Source organism: Elephantulus edwardii, unplaced genomic scaffold, assembly GCF_000299155.1.
Source record: "Elephantulus edwardii isolate Elephantulus edwardi_28Jun2011 unplaced genomic scaffold, EleEdw1.0 scaffold00261, whole genome shotgun sequence".
NCBI lineage: Eukaryota > Metazoa > Chordata > Mammalia > Macroscelidea > Macroscelididae > Elephantulus > Elephantulus edwardii.
In genome coordinates, this window is record NW_006400011.1 from 3,533,336 (window position 1) to 3,554,184 (window position 20,849).

General features: G+C 39.9%; 1 protein-coding gene across 1 annotated transcript in view; it reads right to left on the reverse strand.

The window, feature by feature from the left end:
• Window positions 1-12,923, reverse strand: part of AADACL4 (arylacetamide deacetylase-like 4) — a 27,931-nt gene extending 15,008 nt beyond the window's left edge. Inside the window, exons 1-2 of the mRNA XM_006899568.1 lie at window positions 12,756-12,923; window positions 2,895-3,111 (exon numbers count right to left, since the gene is read on the reverse strand). Coding sequence (XP_006899630.1) covers window positions 2,895-3,111; window positions 12,756-12,923 — 385 coding nt within the window. The remainder of the gene's footprint in view (window positions 1-2,894; window positions 3,112-12,755) is intronic.
• Window positions 12,924-20,849: the final 7,926 nt, after the last annotated feature.

Genomic DNA, 20,849 nt, shown 5'->3' on the forward strand with positions numbered 1-20,849 from the left:
AATTTTAAAGTCAAGATCCTACTGTGTATGTCCACATCACACTTGTCCCTGCATTTATAGAAAAAATGTAGTATTTTGTTCATAACAGAGTTTTAAAAACATTATTGCAGGGAACCCCAGTGCCTTAGTTATAAGGAGTTGTGTTCCCGACCCAAAAACCTGTATGTACTTTAAATCCACTAACTATTCTATGGGAGAAAGATGAGAAATATCCTCTTGTGTGATTTATAGCCTCTGAAAACCCACTGGAAACTCAGCCACGAGTCAGTTCTGACTCCATGGTACATAACCACAACAACTGCATGAAAATATGATTTATTTTGATTATTGAAGTTTTGGTTCTCCTTTAAATTTGAAACTCAGGGCAAATATCTCACTCACTTGGTTCTTGGAAAACTTAGGAAAGCTTACAAAACTCTTCCCTGGCTTCTGTAGGGCTGTCTTCCCCTCATCTGTTGGGCCTGAGTTTGAATTTAATCAGCTTGAAAAGGCTTCTTTGATTTTAAGCACTAAAAAGCACTCTGTTATCTAGTGTTACCAGTGCATTAAATTGCCCTACTTATTTTACTTCTCATGCACTGCCCAGTTCCCTCAGAGGCTGGGTCTACCTTGTTTTCACCATGTCCCTGGACTTGACAGAGAGTCTGACACAAAGTAGGAGCTCAGTTAACATTATCTGAACAATCACTGCTCTTACCTTTAGAAATGACTCATCCTTTATTGGAAGAAGGCTGACAATTCTGGGTACTAGTTCCTGGGTGATTAGGTGCTCACAAGTACCTCTGAAAGGAGCGGTGAATGTGGACAAGGGTGGGTCCTGTAAACTAAACTAAACTAAACTAAACTAAACTAAACTAAACTAAACTAAATGAAACTAAACTAAACTCATTGCTGATGAGTTTAATTCTGATGCTTAATAGGCCTAATAGTGTAGGACTGTCCCATAGTCTTCATAAGGCTGCAATCTTTATGGAAACCAACTGCCAAATAGTCCCTTCTCAAGTTGCTGGTGGGTTCAAACTGCTCACTGTTCATTTAACAGCTGAGCACATAAACATTGTGTCACCTAAGCTTCTTCTTTTTTTTTTTTTACCTAAGCTTCGTAATGAGGCCCATAACCACATCAAAATAAAATTAATTGTGTAATTAATTCCAACTCATAGATACAGCCAATACCCCAAACCAAACGAAACCAAACCAAACCAAATTTGCTACTGTCAAGAGTCCAACTCACAGCAACCCTTTAAGATAAGCTAGAACTGCTCCTTCTGGTTTCTGAGGCTGTAAATCTTGAAGGAAGCAGACAGTCCCATCTACCAAAAGGAACTTTTTTGAAAGGGGAGCAAATTCTGGATGAGCATTGTTATTTCTTTTTACCACCAGGTGGCAATATATCCAATATATGCAAAATTACCAGAATAATTTTTCAAGGTTTTCATCTACCCATCTATCTTGTCATCTACTCATTAACCCTTTAATAAGCCCATTATGTAATTAAATCATTTACCCATGCACCCATCCATTTATTGACAAACTCTTTCATCCAATCTTTTTCCTTTCATTTACTTACCTCCCACCCACTAATTTATTTACAAGTCCATTCTTTCATCTAATTATTTTGCTAGCCAGTCACTACTTATACATTCAGTCAGTTTTTAAAAACGTAGGAACAAAATTGGCTATCTGGAACAGAATATACACTACAGATTAAATGGGATGGAGGAGGGAGAATAACAGAGGAAAGAGAACCTCGCCCAAATGACAGATGGTGGGTGAAGTTATACAACAAAATTTTGGTTTAAAATTGTAAAAAGTTAATTGCAACAGTCAATGGTATCTAATGCCTATGATGTGACTATCCTGCAAATAAAAACAAATTAAGAGCAGTGGGTCAGGTAACAAACAATGAGGACACAGCAATGAAAAAGTAGAAGTTTAGGGATTTTTTTTTCCATTTCACTCTTGGCATTTACATTTCTAGTGAGAAAGAATACACAACAAACAAGGAAATTCAGAAAGGAGCAAGACCGTTTCAGACTGACAAAGGCTAAGAGGAAAAATGAAAAAGGGATAATGTTAGTCTGAAGGACATTTGAGATAAGACTGGAAGAATAAATGGTAGGGTCACTTGTGCAAGTCTGAGAAACATCTTTTGAGGTCAGGGAAATAGCAAGTACAGAAGACTCAAGGTGAAATGATCCTAGTTTATGTGAGGCACAGAAAGACGTGGCTGGGCAGAATGAATGAATAAAACGTGGCCAGTGACCAGGCCAGAGAAGTAGGCTGACTCAGCACCTTCACAGCCTCAAAGGTTGTGAAGAGGAGTTTAGACTTTATTTTTTTTTCTTTTTTCTTTTTTTGAGTTTAGACTTTATTCTAAGGGTACTGAGAAGCAAAGGACAGTCAGCGCAGGAATATAAAGCATTGACTTGTATTTTTTTTTCTGCCTAAGTTGTTGGGTGAGGAAAAGACTTTGGGGAACAAGGCATTAGAAAGGGACACCAGTTTCACTGTTGGAGGGTGAGGTTGACCAGGAGAAGATAGTGACTTGGATCACAGTGGCACTGCTGACCTGGTGAGCAATGCAGTGGTTTGAGCTAGGGAGGAAGAAGAGGGGAGTTGATATTCAGTGTCATGACAGCCCCACTGTGACACCATCACTGTCATCAATTTGATCAAAACTTTTTTTGGGGAAAAAAAGCAAAACATTCCTATATAGATCAGAACACCATTTTCTAACTTATTCCCAAAACTTTTAACTTTGAACCTTTATAAAAATCTCCAAATACAGATTCCTTTGAGTCACTCCAGAAAGGCTGTCCTGGGAGAGGGTGGAGAAGGTTGTGGGTCTAGATGAAGCTTTTCTTTGACCAACCCTTGCAAACATGCCTTACCCAGGCCTCCAAACATGCCGCCCCCTCCGTGGAAGAAGAGGATTCCTCTCCTGGGCTTGGAGGATTCTGCCTTAGGCTGGTACAGTCTCACACGTATTGTCCCAAAACGTAGATTGGTTATCTTAAGTGCAGGGTCTCTCCGTGAAAATGCATGGTCTTGAAAAAAACGGAAAAATTTGGGCATGGAACAGATATGCAGCTTCTCGAGTATGCTGCCCTGTTAAAGAGATAAAAGAAAGAGAGAAAGACTTTAGAAGATATTAAGACCCGAGGTGGTTGTTGTTGTTATGTGCCGTCGAGTCGCTTGCGACTCAAAGCGACCCTATGTACAACAGCCCTAAACTCTGCTCTGTTCTGTGCCAGTCGCACTATCTCTGACACTCCCATCCCGATTATCCCAGTCACTGAATCAATCCACCTCATAGAGGGCCTTCCCCTCCTGCGCTGTCCCTCCACCCTCCCAAGCATGATGTCCTTCTCCAAGGACCAGTCTCTCCTCACAACATGTCCAAAGTATGTTAGACGGAGCCTCAGAATCCTTGCCTCCAAGGAGCCACCCGGTTTAACCCTTTCCAGGATGAATCTGTTCGTTTTCCTAGCAGTCCATGGTACTCTCAATACTCTTCTCCAGCACCACAGCTCAAAGGCATCAATTCTCCTTCTATCCTCCTTGGTCATTGTCCAACTCTCTGATGCATAACAAGTGATTGCAAAGACGATGGCCTGTATCAGACACACCTTAGTCTCCAGAGAGACACCATTGCTCTTCAGTACTTTGGAATAGCAGGCCTCTGAAAACCCTATGTAAATCCCACTCAAGAAGAGATCGTATTTCTCCCCCTGGAGCAGCTGGTGGATTCTAACCACACACCTTGGAATTGACACTGCAACTCCCTCCCAACGAGGCCACCAGAGCTCCCTGGGTGAACTTGAACCTCTCAACTGTTGGTTAGCAGCCAAGCATGTTAAACCAAGTGCACTACTCATCTAACAGGTAAATCTTTGCCCTCTGTTAGACCATGAGTAGTGCACTTGAGTTAACATGCTTGGCTGCTAACCAACCCTTGAAAGGTTCGAGTTCACCCAGGGAGCTCTGGTGGCCTCATTGGGAGGGAGTTGCAGTGTCAATTCCAAGGTGGGTGGTTAGGATCCACCAGCTGCTTCAGGGGAGAAAGACAATCTCTTCTTGCGTGGGATTTACACTGTTTTTCAGTGAGATTTAACAGCCACTGAAAAGCCCATGGTGGGGGGCGGGGTCAGCTATGTGTAGGTTCTAACTGGAAGGCAATGAGTTTGAGTATTTTATGTTTACTCAGTGACATATCTGAGGAAAATCCTGGCAATCTAGTTATGAAAATGCCAACCTTCAAAACCCTATAGAGCCCAGCCTTCAAAGCCCTATAGAGCACAGCCTTCAAAGCCCTATAGAGCACAGCCTTCAAAGCCCTATAGAGCACAGACTCAAATGGGGTTGCCATGAGTTATAGTCAACTTGGTGGTAACTGCTTTGGACAGTTGCCAGGACGAGAATATTTTTGTAACTTTTCATCTGTCTCCCAAATACACAGAAGGTTCGCCAGAAGGACATGGACTCTGAGGTATGTCCTGATGAAGGGTAAGGATGTAAGAACTTCTTTCTAAATGCTGTTGGTTGAGTAATGGTGCATATTTGCCACGAGCACAAAACCTTGCCAACCTCACTCTCATCAGCTCTGGATTGTACATTACTCAGCTGGAGATGGCCACAGTAGTTGATCACCTGTGTCAACATTTATCATTGCCAGCAAGACCGTTGGGTTATGACGGATTTCAAAGCTTGTAAGCTGTGTCTGTGTTCAACCGAGATGGATTGTACTGGACAATTCTGCTGTAAAGAGACTTTCTTAAAGTAATAAGAAGCAAAGATATCACTCATGGGCCAGGCGGGCCTGACTCAAGTCATCGCCTTTTCAATCACCCCAAAAGCATGTGAAAATTGGTCAATGAAATAAGAAGACTGAAAAAGAATTGATGCACTCAAACTGTAGTGGTGGCAAGGCACATTGAACATAATGTGGATGGACAAATCTGTCTTGGAAGAAATATAATCAGAATGCTCCTTAGAACTGAGAATGATGAGGCTTTGGCTTTCTGATTTTGGACAGATGATCAGGAAAGATCAGTCACTTTAACATCTTATTTGTCAGAATAGCAACAATAAAACAAAATGCCCCAAACAATGTCAACACTATGAAATGGATTGGTACAGTAGCTGCAAAAATGGATTCAGACATATCAGTGATCATGAAGATGACACAGAACTGGGCAACCTTGTCTTTTATTATACGTAAGGTCACCCTGTGCCAAATCTGATGTGGTAACAACAAACAACAACATGTTCAGCAGAAAAGTGTCATGTGATCACTTAGGGAGTGTCGCCTATGGGCTCTTAAGGTGGCATAGTCCATATGGAATTGTGCTGCAGACCCAAAAGTGGTGCCTCTCTGGCAGTTCAAACCCACCAGCCTTAGTGTTAAATTGTGCTGCCATCTCAAAGGCAGACAGTTCAAATCCACCAACTGTTTCATTGCTCTGACTTGATGGCAATGGGTTCAGTTGTGGGCTCTAGGTGAAGGAAATGACTAAGTGCTTAGGCTACTCCCTAAACATTTGACAGATCAAATCCACCCCTAAGTGCTTCAGAAGAAAAGCTGGTCATCTGTTTAGAAAGATCACAGCCATTGAAGACTCCGAAGAACGCAGTTCTATTCTGAAACACCTGAGGTAACCAGGAGTGAAGACTTGGTGACAACTGATTGGTTTATTTGTTGTGCACTCAGGAGGGAATAATGACACCAAATAGTTTTGCCAAACTATTGTAATTGCTTTCTAGCTGACATAGTTACTTTTATCAGAAAGAAATGAATATCTGAATATTTCAAGAAAGAATTATAGGACAAAACATTATCTTTCTTTTATGAAGTATATTTCCACCATTTTGGATTTCCTCTTTCTTGAACATTGAGCATCTATTTCTGTTATAAGGAACACACCATAAGGATGATTATAATGAAAAGAATCTCTCTTTTTAATGAGAAAAAGATCCATAAATCAGCACTTAAACACTCATTAAGCACCGAATGCTAAATTTCATTAGACATGTTTCCTGCATGGCTTGTCTCCTCGGTCATTGTCCATAGGTCTCTGAGTAGCTGTAGGAATATACAAGTGCAGACTCAAGGCCCAGCTTTATTTCTGATTTTGTAGAAAGGGACTGTACATCACCAGGCAGAGCCCTAAGCTCCAAAATATCACCTGGACAGAGCATGGGGAAAGTGATATCTCAGGAGTATCCACCTTGGGGAAATAAGATCTCTTGACACTTACAAGACACCCAAAATGTGACAACACTAAGTGGTTTGGATTATTATCTTGGTTAAACTTCTCAAGGACCCTGTAAGGCAAGCTCTGATCACCGTTTCGTTGCTGTTAGTTGCTATCAGGTCAGTTTAGAGTTGTTCCAACTCAAAGCATCTTTGCTTACAATAGAACCAAATATTGCCAGATCCTGCACCATTCTCATAATTGTTGGTATGTCTGAGCATGTTCTTACAGCCACTGTGCCAGGATATCTCCTTGAGGGTGTTCTTCTTTCTCAATGACCATTTGTTTTGTCAAGTCTGATATCTTTCCCCACAACTGATCTAACCAGATAACAGGTCTAAAACAAGGGAGATCAAGTCTTGTCATCCTTATTTCTGGGAAGTGTTATAGCTGTATGTCTTCCAAAACAAGTTCATTTTCTGGCAGTCTCCACGGTTTATCAATTATTCTTTGCAATACTATTACTAATAAATGTCTATTTATTGAAATTCGGGTGGGATAGACTCAAAGTCATATTTTGGTTGCCTTGGATTTGGTTTAATTTTCCTCAGCTTTAGCTTGAATTTCCATATGAGTAGTTAGTGGTCTGTTCCACAATCAGCTCCTGGCCTCGTTTTCACAGCTGATATTGAGTTTCTCCAGCGGTTCTTTCCACATATGTAATCAATCTGATTCCTATGCATACCATCAGGTGAAATCCAGGTGTTTTTGACTTGTAGTGTTGGAGAAGAGTACCAAATATTCCATTGACTGGCTTAGATAGAAAGCAGCCTGCGTGTTCCTTGAAGGCAAGGATGGTGAAGTTTTGTCTCACATATTTTGAGTATGTTGGTAGGAGGAGCCACGCCTTGGAGAAGAACTTCATGGTTGGAAAAGTGGAATGTCAGCAAAAGAGAAGACCTTCAACATGACAGATTGACACAGTGACTGTAACAAAGTGCCTACGTGTATTGGACATGATGAAGATGACACAGGGTAGGGCAAGGTTCAGATCCTTTGTGTGTGGGTTACTATGAGTCATGGTTGGCTCAACAACACATAACAGCAATTTGGCAAACTCACGTGTGTCCAGAGAACAAATGTTCTCCAAAGAATTTTCAATGTTTGATTTCTTTGAAAGCAGATCATTGGTTGTTAAAGAGCAATGATGTCAGTTTGAAGACTAAGTTGTATCTGATTCAATCCATGGTCTTTTCTACTGCTTGTTATGTGTCTGAAAGTTGGACAATAGCTGAAGATCACAAAAGAAGTATTGAAGTTGTCAATGATTTCATCTTGCTTATATTCACAATCAACACCCTTGAGCCCAGCAGATTTACCCAATGCAATATATCTCTTGATTTCTTGACTGCTGGAACCAAGGGTGTTGATTGTGGATACAAGCACGATAAAATCATGGACAACTTAAATTTTCTCTCCATCTATCATGATGTTGCCTTTTGGCCCAGGGATGAAGACTTTTGTTTTCTTAAGGTTGAGATGTGATCCATTTTGAAGTCTGTCATGTTTGATCTCATGCTACAAGCATTGCAAGTCCTCTTCATTTTCAGCAAATAATGTGTCATATGTAAACAAGGTTGTGTAATTTCAATTTAGTCTTTGGGAATCCCTCGAGGTGGTGCAAAGCAGTGAACTCACTTGACTACTAACTGAATGATTGAAGGTTAAAGTTCACCCATAGGCAGGCAGAAAAAAAGACGCAATGATCTACTTTCTAAAAAGTCAAACATTGAAAATTCTATAGCAAACATTTGTACTACGACACACGTGAGGTTGCCAAAATTTTTCATCAACTTGGAAACTCATTTTATTGCTTTTTGAGCACTTTCTAAGTGTCAGATGTTAAATGCCTTGTCTTATTTTATCCCCACATCACCATTTTTGACAAATCTCTGTTCTTGTGTTTCAGTGCTGACTATTCTTGTATTTTAGTGAAGGAAACAGATGGATGCAAAGAGGAGGTTAGAGAACTAACGTGGGGGACATGAAGACTGTCTAAGATCAGGCTCTTAGTTTCTAGGTTTTCCACGGGTCAGAATTGTAAAAATGTACTCAATGGCTTTTGGGTTTGGTATTTCTCTTTCTTAAGCATCCATTTCTTCCTGTACTTGTCTCTCTTCTAGAAAGAAAGTGGTGATTAACCCCTTAAGGAACTGCTGCCTCATCATCCTCATTGCCATGGCCTCATGAGGATCCTAGAGGACTCCTTTCTGGAGGGGTCAGAAGGAAATTGCCCAAGCTAGGCTCAAACTTCAGACTATCCCAGGTCTCCTGTGAACAGCGTGAAGCAGCTGTGATCAGAAGTTGCTCAGTTTGAAGGTTGTTGTGGTTGTTATTTTTATGTGCCGTCAAATTGCCTGTGACTCATAGCAACCCTATATATGATGGCTCTGAAGCCTGCCCTGTCCTCATTCAGTCTCACTGACTCCAACACACCTACTTCCATTGCCCCAGTTACTATATCAATCCATTGCATCCAGGATCTTCCTTTCCTGCACTGTCCCTCCACCCTTCCGAGCGTGATTTGCTTCACCAAGGACTGTTCCCTCCTGGTCACGTGTCGAAAGTATGTGAGATGGAACTTCAAAATCCTAGCCTCCAATGACTAGTTTGCTTTCACCCTCTCCAAGACAAACCTATTTGTTTCCTTGATGGTTGTGGTATGCTCAAGACTCTTCTCCAGCACCACAACTCAAAAGCATCAATTCTTTTTCTGTCATCCTTAGTCATTGTCTAGCTCTCTGATGCATAGCAAGTAATTGTGAAGATCATTGCTGGTATAGCCTGTTGTCTGGGCCACCCGGACACCAGTCCCTCAGTTTTTAGTTTTTGGGTCCTAAACCTGCCTGTGATTCCATTGGGACTGGAGTTTCTGGTTTGAAACAACCTCAACTCAAGGCAGTCACATGACCAAGGCAATGAGAGAGCCAACAGTAATATATTCTCAGCCTGTGTCCTTTGGATCAGCAGTAGGTGCAACTATAGACTTCTTTTTGTGGGAGAAGGATGGGCAATCTCGATTAACTGCCTTTGAAAACCTGCCGGCGAGTCAACTACGGGCCAGTTCTGACTCTATGGTACACAACAACAACAACAACAACAACAACAACAATGCAACAGACTTTCTTTTTAGTCCTCTAAAACTCACACCCATCCTGAAACATTCCAGCAGCACAGACACATATTTTATCTATTTACAAATGTTTACACTTTCGGAATAAAAGAGAGTAGGAAAAATAGTCTTGGCAATCTACTTTAGAAAATCTACTACTGAAAACCCTGTGGAACACAATGATCAGGTGATGGGACCCAGGGTCAGATAGGATTTCATTCTGTGTGCATAGGGTCACTGTGAGTCACAGGGCCAGCTCAACAGAGCTAACAATATTGTGCCATCTAACAAAATAACCTGAACTCAAGGTAGCCACATGACCAGGTACTGAGAGAGCCAACAGTAATATACTCTCTGCCTGTGTCTTTGTATCAGTTGTATATGAAACTATAAACTAGACCTCTTTGTTGTTGTTGTGTACCATGGAGTTGGAACCGACCCCATAGCTGACCATCTGATGGGTTTTCAGAGGCAGTTAATCTCATGGGAGGAGATTGCTCATCCTTCTCCCATGGAGCAGCTGATGGCCTCTAACTGCAAACTGTTAGGGTTGCAGTGCAGCTTCTTGCCACTAGGTCAGCAGACCTCTTTAATCCCATAAAAACTCAGAGAAACAGCCAGAATTTCAAGCTGGATTTAGAAGAGGCCATGGCACCAGGGATATCGCTGCTAATATTAGATGAATCCTGGCCGAAAGCAAAGCAAAGAATATCAGAAGACCATTTGTGCTCTTTGACTATGCAAAAGCATTTGACTGTGGATCATAACAAATTATGGCTAACATTGAAAAGAATAGGAATTCCAGAACCATTAATTGTGCTCATGAGAAACCTATACCTAGAACAAGAGGCTGTTATGCTAACAGAGCAAGGAAACACTGTTGTTTGTTGTGTACTATCGAGTCAGAACTGAACCGTAGCTGATGCTCCAGTAGGTTTTCAGCGGCAGTTAATGGCCAGGGAGGAGATTGCCTATCCTTCTTCCAAGGAGCAGCTGGCAAATTTGAACCACATGCCTTTGGGATTGGAGCACAGATTCTTAAAACTAGGCCACCACACTATTTGATTTAAAATCAAGAGAGGAGTATATCAGGATTGTATTCTCTCTCCATACCTATTCTATCTGTATGCTGAACAAATTATTAAAGAAACTGGATTCTATTAAGACGAATGAGAGATCAGAATTGCATAAAGAGTCATCAATAAAATTGTGCAGATGATATAATCTTGCTTGCTGAAAGTGAGGAGAACTTACACTCGGGTTTCAGCCTGGAACTTATCCGTCTTTGGTCTTTAACCAAGTATTTTTCCAGTGCTGAAGCTTGATGGCACAAAAGTGAGAACTTAAAATGCTTGCTGCAAAAGATTAAACACTGCAACCACCAATATTAATTGCATCTCAATGTCAAGAAAACAAAAATTCTCACCACTGGATCAGTGGGCAACATCATGATAGGTAGAGAAAGGACTGAGGCTGTCAACAACTTAATCTTACTTGGATCCACAATCAATACACTTGGTTACAGCATTCAGGGAATTAGGAGATGTATTGCACTGGGAAAGTTTGCAGTCTGGGACCTCTCCAAATTATGATGTTAGTTTGTAGACTAAGATATACCTTATTCAGGTCATGATCTTTTCAATCACTTGCTATGTATCTGAGGGCTGGACAGTGACTAAGGATGACAGAAGAAGAATTGATGCCCTTGAACTGTGGTGTTAGAGAAGAGTACCAAATGTCCCATCGACTGACAAAAGAACAAGCAATTGTGTCATGCAGAAGGTGCTGCTGGAGTGTTCCTTGGAGGTAAAGATGATAAAGCTTCATCTCACATATTTTGGGCATGTAGCTAGGAGAGGCTATTCATTGGGGAGGGACATTGTGCTTAGAAAGGTGGAGGGATGGTGAAAGAGAGGATGACCCTCAGCCAGGTGGATTGACACAGTGACTGAAGCAATGGGTGCAAGTGTGTCTGCAATTGTGAGGATAGCACAGGATAGGACAGGTTCAGATTGCTTGTTCATGGAGTCTCTTTGAGTAGTACTTGACTCAACTGGCAGCTAACAACAGCAACAACGAAAAAACAACATCTTGCTAACCTAATGAGACAGCTAATAATATTGTCTTCATTTCACAGGTGAGTGAAATGAGATAGAGAGGGAAAGCAAATTGGTGGAGATCAAACAAGTAAGGTAGAACTTGCATGCACACTCAGGTGGATCTGGCTGCAAAGTCCAAGCTCCCAAAACTGACTTCACACTCCCTTCACCCACAGCTAACATCTTCTGAGGTTCTCAGTGGGAACCCTTGGGCAGATTTGATATCTCCCTCCAATGCTAAATCAAATTGCTTGCCTCCTAGAAGATACAAAACTGCTATTCTTACACATGTTGTAGCTCTGTGTATGTACTTCATCTACCACAAACCCAAAGCAGGAAAGCTGGGTTTGGCTTATAAAAGCCATTTAGAAATATTGAGTTACTTGCATCATGAATTATTAAATAAATATTACATTTCTCCTAGTGCTGGGTGCTGTGCTGGGTTTACAAAGGTAAGCTGCAGCTTTCTGTCTTCAATATTTTGTAATCTTTACAGGAACAAAAAAGGTCCGAGGTCTGTACCATGTACAAAATCAAGTGCACAAAGGTTCAAGTGGGTACTATCTTCTTCCAGATCATAAGCCCTATGAGGATAGGGATAGCATCTGAAATTAATTATTTTTGAGTCTTCATAAACTATCTCAGTAATTGGAATGTAACTGATGATTCATAAATGTCACCAAAGGAGAGTAAAACCGTCAGGGAGATGGACTAACAGTGATTACAACAATGGGCTAGAACACAGCACAGAATGTGAGGATGACACAGGCTCAGGCAAGGCTTCAATCTATCGTACATGGGGTTTCTATGAGTTACGAATGACACCTAGCAACAAACATTTGACACTGAAGGAAGCAAGGGAGGGTGGGAGAGAAAAAAGAAGGAAAAGAGGAAAAAGTAAGGAAGGATGAAGGAAAAAGGTAAGAGGAAGAAGAGTGGGAAGGAACAGAACAGCATGTACAAAAGAATAAGGAAGAAAATCTATCTTCAGGAGTCTAGAAAGAAAGAAGGAAGGAATGTGAAAGACAAAATAGAGGATACAGAGGAGGAGCTCCCTGGTGGTGATTAATGTGCTCAGATGTTAACTGAGGCACCTCAGAAGAAAGACCTGGTGATTGCTACTCAAAGATTAACTCCAGAAACCTTGTGGAGCACACTTATTCTCTCACGTGGATGAGATCACCATGAATCAGAATTGATCCAATGGCAACTGTTTGAAGTTTTTTAAGGTGCAGAGACAGAGGGAGAAAGCCCCCAAGACAGGACAGAGCTTGGGCACAGACTCACCAATGTCACAAAATACAGGAACACACAGTGCAGAATTCGGAACTTGATTCGATGCTGTAGGGCAGCGGGGACGTCTGTAGTGAGGAAGTGCTCAAAGATAACCCATGCCAAAAGCCCCAGGTGAAAGAAGAGCAGCACCAGAAGCAGTGCCAACCACAGGGCACCCATGATCTGAGGCCACAAGAAATTACTGCCTGGAGAACCAGCTCAGTAACTTGTTTACGGAGGATCTGGCTTGCTTATATGGGTTGCTCCCTTCTACGTAATCTCTTTACATCTGTCCCTGACTCAATGACCTGATATCTTTGCAGTATTTAACCGAAACTTGGCCCGTGAGAGCTAGGAAGTTCTACTTCCCCCGGGAATGTAGGAACCAAAGAAACCCATCTGACTTATTGTGGGGAAGCTTGGAACATAAGCTGTTCAAGGGCTCATGAGGAGCAAATGTCAAGTTCAAGTGACATCAGGAAGGCATATCTCACATGGGCAATATAGGCCTCTTTGACTTGATCTTTCAGTGGTAAAATAGGAAGTATAACCAGTCATTCTCTCTGGAGCCTGATTGTTACCACTTTTGCAGGATCCTGATTTTAATTGTCTCTGAGTTGATCCACAACATCTGGTGACCACATGTACAATGGAATGAAATGTTGACAAGCCCTGTATCATTCCAGCAATCAGTAGTGAACTACACCAGTGTGATTCATAAGACTGATTTTTGATATTAGATTGTCAGGTCTTCCCCCCCACTCCTCAGTCTATCTTTTGTCTGGAAGCTCCACTAAAACATGTTTGGCATCATAACATTGAACAGGTTTCCTCTGAGGAACAATGGTGACTGTCTATGAAATATATCAGCTGGGAATAAAAATTGGATTTTACATGGAAAGCAAGAATTATATACCACTGAGCTACCAGTGCTTCGCAGAATCTGGTTAGTCTGGTTAAGTATAAATTTCCAAAGATTGCAATACCAAGATTTCACAAACTGGTTGGTTTAGATGAAGAGAAATTTGTAGTCTCCTAGTTCAAAGGAGCTAATAGTCCAAATCAGTCCATTGGTCAAGTTATACGCCTTCTGAAATATCTAGGGGAAGATTTCTTTCTTGTTCAACCCAAGTATTCCTTGTCTTCATATGACCTTTCTTACTCTATCTCTTCTCTTTTATAGAACACGAGTCAGAATAAATTATTGTTAAGTGCTGTCGAGTTGAGTACTTCTTGTATTGACCCTATGAACAACAGATCTGATCCCTAGTCTATCCTGTGCCAATCTCACAATCTGACACACTTGGACCCATTAATACAGTTACTGTATCAATCCATCTGATTGAACGTCTTTCTCTCTCTTGCTGTCACTTTACCTTTCCAAGCATGTTGTCTTTCTACAACGATAGCCTCTTTGAGCAACATGCCCAAAGTATGCAAGACAAAGCTTCACAATCCTTGTCTCTAAGGAGTTCTCTGACTTCACCTTCTCCAAGACATATCTATTTGTTCTTTTGACAGTTCACACAATATTCAGTACTTTTCCGTCAATGTCACAGCTCAAATGTATCAATTTTTCTTCTGTCATCTTTATTCAATGCCCAGCTCTCTGATACATAGTAAATGATTGAAAGGACCATGGCCTGAATTGATATGCTAGTATCTTTGCTCCTCAGTAATTTGTAGAGGTCCCTGACTACAGAGTTACCCAGTGTAATATGTCTCCTGATCTCGTGACTTCTGGTATCAAGTGTATTGTGTGTGAATCCAAGTAAGATGAAGTCATTGAAAATATTTTTTCCATTTATAAGGATGTTGTTTATTGGTCCAGTGGTGATAATTTTTGTTTTCTTGATATTGAGATGCAATTCATATTGTAGGTTTCAGTGTTTGATCTGCAACAAGTATTTCAAGTTCTCCTTATTTTCAACAAGCAAGGTTGTGCCATCTGTATACTAAAGGTTACTGATGCATCTTCCTCCAATCCTGATGCCACATTCTTCTTTTTATAGTCTAATTTCTTGAATTATTTGTTGTTGTTGATCATGATTATGTCACTCTATTTCAGCAAGATCTGTTCATTGTCAACATCTTTAAAGATGCTATTTACAAATAAAATCACTTTCACAAGTTAGGACTTCAACTTACTCTTATGGGGAGAATGGTCACAAGTTAGTGCATAAGAGTGAGCAAAACACTTCTTCTTTTAATATTTTACCCTAACTCTATGGATGCCCCAATACAGGCCATGGGGAAGAGGTAAAGAATGTAGGGACTAGAGAATGTCCTCAGAAGTCAAATTGCTTGGGTTTGTACTTTTCCTTTTTCTCTTATTAACTCTGTGGCCTCATTTCTGTTTAGGTTCTATTGAGCCAATTCTGACTCAGCGTGACCCCATGTACAATAAAAACCACACTGCCAAGTTACCTAGTTCTGCATCTGCACAATTGTTCTGTTTGAGCTCATTGATGCAGCCACTGGGTCAGTCCACTTTATTGAGGGTTTTCTTTTCCATTGATCTTCTTTTTTGCCAAGCATGCAATAAGTTTTCAGAGACTGGTATCATCTGATAACATATCCGAAGTACTTTGAATATGTAAAGACCTAGAGTTAGAAAACCAAAGGGAAGAATATGCTTGACATTTTTCAAGCTGAAACAATTGAAAAAAAATCCCAAAACAAAACAAACACACCCCACCCAAAAACAAACAAACTTTAAATTGCATTATTCAAGGATTCTATGGGGAGAATGTTGAATGATAAAGGAAGCATCAAAAGAAAATGGAAGGAATACACAGAGTCACTGTGCCAACAAGAATTGATACATAGTCTACTATTTCAGGGAGTTGTTGCTTGTTGCTGTGTTCCATAAAGTTGAAATTGACCCATAGGTGACCTTCCAGCAGGTTATGATAAAATCAACCAACCAAGCAACCAAGCAACCAAAAAAATTCCCAAACATCACTTGTACTGAGGGGAAAGTCCAAGCTGTATTAATGACACTAGTGAAAAACAGAGCTCCAGGAATGATAGAATATCACTTGAAATAGTTTAAAAAATGAAAGCAGTGTTGATACTTATCACTGGTATTGTTGTTATGTGCCATCAAATGGGGGAAAAAACCCCTCATAACTAGTTCTCTAGGAAGTTTTCAGACTGTAAATCATATGAGAGGAGATTGCCCATTATTCTCTTGTGTAGCAGCTGTTGGCATGGACTTGAACCACCTATCTTTGAGTTGGAAGTAAAACTTCTTACCTCTAAGCCACCAGAACTCCCTGATGACTGGTATATGTCAACAAATTTGGAAGGTCAAACTTGGAAGACTCAGTCATCTCACTGGCAGAAGTCTATATATCTCTGAAATATACAAATTTAGTTGGAAGATCTGGCTCCCTGACTTGAAGAATACAAATCTGTACCTGTTTCAAAGAAAGGTGATTTAAGGGAATGTGTAAATTATTGAGCAATATCATTGATATCACATCCACGTAAAGATTTAGTGAAAAGAATTAAAAAATATCTGTAGCAGTACATTGACAAGGAGCTTCAGAAATACAAGATGAATTCAAAAGAGGTCATAGAATGAGAGATATTGGTTGAGAGATATGAGTGATCTCGGCTGAAAGCAGAGAATACTAGAGAGATATGTACTTGTGTTTTAACGATTATGTAAAAATGTCAAACTATGTGGAACAAAACACATTATGGATAACACTGTAGTGAAAGGGAATTCCAGAACTCTTAACTATAGTCATGTAAAGCCCGTATATAGATTATAAGGCAGTTGTCAAACAAATTCAGGGGGGTAAAAGCATGTATCCTTTTACCATCTGTATATAAAAAATATATATATGCTTAGCAAATACTCCAAGAATATATGAAGAAATACTTTGGAATATGTGAGAAATGTATTGTTAAGACTTGGGATTGGAGAAAGACTCAGTGACAACAATACACTTTGTTGATAAACTTTGGTTGCTGAAAGTAAAGAAGACTCGAAGCAGTTACTGATGAAGATATGTAGCCCTTTGATTGATATGGAGGACATAAACTTTAAGAAGGGTCTGATACTACCCTGCTGAAAGCTGAATCAGAATCCACCCCCTAACCATATACAAAAATCAACTTCAGGTGGATCAGAGACCTGAGGATAAAGCCCAAGGCCATAAAGATCATAAGAGATAAAGTGAGACTAAGCTTAGAAGGCCTGGCCCATGGTATAAAGAGGCTGACAAATATAGCCAGAAATACACAACCGGGAGAGAATAAAATTGATAAATGGGACCTTCTAAAGAGTAAATCCCTGTGCACATCAAAACCTTTTTCCAATAGGGTTAAAAGAAAACCTACTGACTGGGAAAGAACATTTCACAATACCATGCAAAAATAACAAAAGCTTACAGAATACTGTAGGGTCTTTACACGAAAAATATTGATAATCCAGTTACAAAATGGGCAAAAGACATACAAAGACTTTTCACAGGGGAAGATAATTTGCATGGAAAACAGACACATGAAGAAATGTTCAAAATCACTAGCTATCAGATAGATGCAAGTCAAACCACAAGACAAATAAAAACCATTTCACTCCAGTAGCAGTTATAACATTTAACAGGATAAATAATAAATGTTGGAGAGGATGTGGAGAGATTGGAACTTTCTTTTTTTTAAATATAAATTTATTATTAATTTCAGTAAAAATTTACAGAGACTTTGGATTTCCATTCATTCATTGTTGCACTTTTCTCCCCTCCCAACCCTCCCCCCTAGTACACTACCCTCTTGGAAAAGTAAAAGACAAAGTCTTTCATTTTACAAACCCTCCCCCAGGTCCACTCCACCATGTAGCCTTCACTCTAGACTCCTGTCATGACAAAAATACCTAATCACATATCCGTTTTAAACAGTTTTCTCCCTCATCTGTTTCAATGCAGTATACATTATTGAACCCATCTTTCTCAGTCTCTCCCCAACCCCAAGGTCAGTCCTGTTTTACAACAATGGCACCATGCAGTATTTGTCCTTTTTGTGACTGAGATACTTCACTCAGCATAATGTTCTCCAGAGTCAACCATTTTGAATAATATTGCATGAGTTCCTTGTTTTTCAATGCAACATAGTATTCCATTGTGTGTGAATATATCACAGCTTCTCTAGCCATTCGTTTGTTGATGGGCACTTAGGTTGTTTCCTACTCCTTGCTATTGTGAACAAAGCTGCAATAAACATGGGTGTACATATATCTGCTTGGATGTCAGTTATGGTCTCTTTAGGGTATGTTCGCAGTAGTGGAATTGCTGGGTCAAATGGTATCACTATTTGCAACTTTTTGAGAAAGTGCCATATCACCTTCCACAGTGGTTGCACCATTTTACACTCCCTTATTCAACAGTGAATAAGGGTTCCAGTTTTTCCACAACCTTGCCAGCATTCATTGCTTGCTGTTCTGTTAAATTTTGCTATTATGATTAGGGTGAGATTATATCTCATAGTTGTTTTGATTTGCATCTCTCTTAAAGCTAGGGATTTGAACATTTCTTCATGTGCTTGTTAGCCATCTGAATGTCTTCTTTGGTGAAGTTCTGTTCATATCCTGTGCCCATTTTTCTATTGGATTATTTACCTTTATCTTGTTGAGGTGGAGACTGGAACTTTTATACACTGCTGGTGGGATTTTAAAATGGTACAACCAATCTTGAAAGCTGTTTGATGTTTCTTCAAAAAGCTGATCATAGACATTCCATATGGCCCAGATATTTCACTGCTTGGAATATACCATGAGAAAATTGAACTGAGATGCAAATGGAGATATGTAGACCAGTGTTCATAGCAGCATTATTCACCATTGCAAGAACTTGGGAATAGCCCAAATGTCCAACCACAATGGGATGGATTGAGAAATTGTGGTACATTCACATGATAGGAGCAGTGACTTTGGAAATTACTAAATAACATGGAAAGGACTGGAGAGCGTTATGCTGAGTGAACTCACTTAGTCTCATAAGAACAAATACGGTGTAAGACCGTTAACCGTTATTGTAGAAATAGACAAGTAGTAAAATGTGTATGAGGATCCAAGGTAGGGCGGGTGGAAGTCAAGGGGTGAGGATGGGCTGGGAGGAAATCACAAGGTCACACAATTTGATGGGTTGAGGGAGGAGTGGGTAAAGGAAAAGGGAAGATCAGTTTGAATCTGGAAAGACAAGATAAGAGTGGGCATGGTTCAATGGTGATTAATTTTATGAAACATAATGAATGGGAATGAATGTAAAAAAAACACATTATAAGTGAAAAATAGTGTAAAACACAACATATACAAACTCTGTAAGCAAACCAATATAAAATAAAAATGTAAAAGAAGAAGAAAGGGTTTGATACATTTGCATTAAGTAAATACTGCCAATTGTTCTCCAAGGCCTCCTCTAAGGGATCTGTAGCTACTTGCTAGACTGTCTGGACAGGGAAAAAGGTACAGTATACCCAGACCTCTCAGGAATCACTAGACACTGGCTTTGAATCAACACTAGTTCCTAATGACCCGCTGTGTTACTGTGGTCCCCCAAGTCAAAGTGATAGCTTATTTTTGTTAAGAAACAGTTAAGAAATCTTTCCTTAGGTCCAACTCACATTGGTCACCATCAGAGACTTAGAAGAAGTGAGATTAGTTGAAAGACTGTCAATTTAACTGCTCAACTGGAATGTACAGAAGTCAAATTACTCTTGGAGAATTACTGTAGATGATCCTAAACATACTCATGTAGTCACTGCAATTGCACCTGTTCTCTCTAATGGAGCTCTTTGTTAGAGCAAGTAAACATTGGCACTAACATTAAATGTGCAGCTGCTTTGATGATGCTCTCTTCATATCTGTTTATAAGAAGCAGTAGAAGAGAAGCAAATTGCTTCTATCTGGCAGGGTCAACAGTATATATATTTACAGGCTTGTTTATGGTTATGCTAATTTGTATTTTATAGAATTTTTATACATGTATGGCACATAACAACAACAACAACATAATATTTTATGCAACCATTCATATACATTACATTTTATAGAATTACTTCCCATTAATCTATGCCTATTATCATTAGTATTCCATGTAAGCAAAATGTTGCTAAAGATCATCCCAAAACAGCTGGAGCAACACATTGATAGAGAAATATCAGAAGTCCAAACTGGATTTAGAAGAGGTCCTAATACCAAAGAAGTTAGATGGATCCTGGCCCAAATCGGGAAATACCAGAAGAATATCTATCTGTGCTTTATTGACTGTGCAAAGGCATTTGACTGTGTGAACCACTAAAAAAAACTATGGCTAACATTGAGAAGAATGGGAATCCCACAACACTTAATTGTGCTCATAAGAACACTACACCCAGATCAAGAAGCTATTGTCTGAACAGAACAATGGAATACTGCATGGTTTAAAATCAGGAAGAGTGTGTGTCAGGGATATAACCTTTCTCCATATCTATTCAATCTGTACAATGAGCAACAAATTAATGAAGTTGGACTCTATGAAGAAGAATGTGTCATTAGGATTGGAGCAAGACTGATCAATAATCTGTATTATGTCAATGACACAACTTTGCTTGTTGAAAGTAAGGAGGACTTGAAGAACTTGCTGCAGAAGATAAAAGACTATAGCCTTCAATATGGATTGCATCTCAACATCAAGAAAACAAAAACTTTCACCACTGGACCAATAAGCAAGATCATGATAAATAATAAAAGATTGAAACTGTCATTGGTTTCACCTTACTTGGATCCACAATCAACACTTTAGGTAGAAGTCAGGAGATAAGGAGGCATATTGCATTGAGCAAGTCTGCTGTTAGGGACTGCTCCAAACTACTAAAGAGCAATGATGTCAGTCTGAAGATTAAGGTGTGCTTGATTCAGTTCCTGGATTTTTTCCCTTTAATTGCTATTCATCTGAGAGTTGGAAATAGAATAAGGATTACAGAAAAATTGATGCCTTTGTGTTGTGGTGTTGAAGAATACTGTATATCCCATGGACTGGCAAGAGAATAACAGATATGTTTTGGAAAATCTGCAGGCAGAATGCTCCTTGGAGACAAGGATGGCAAAGCTTCATCTCT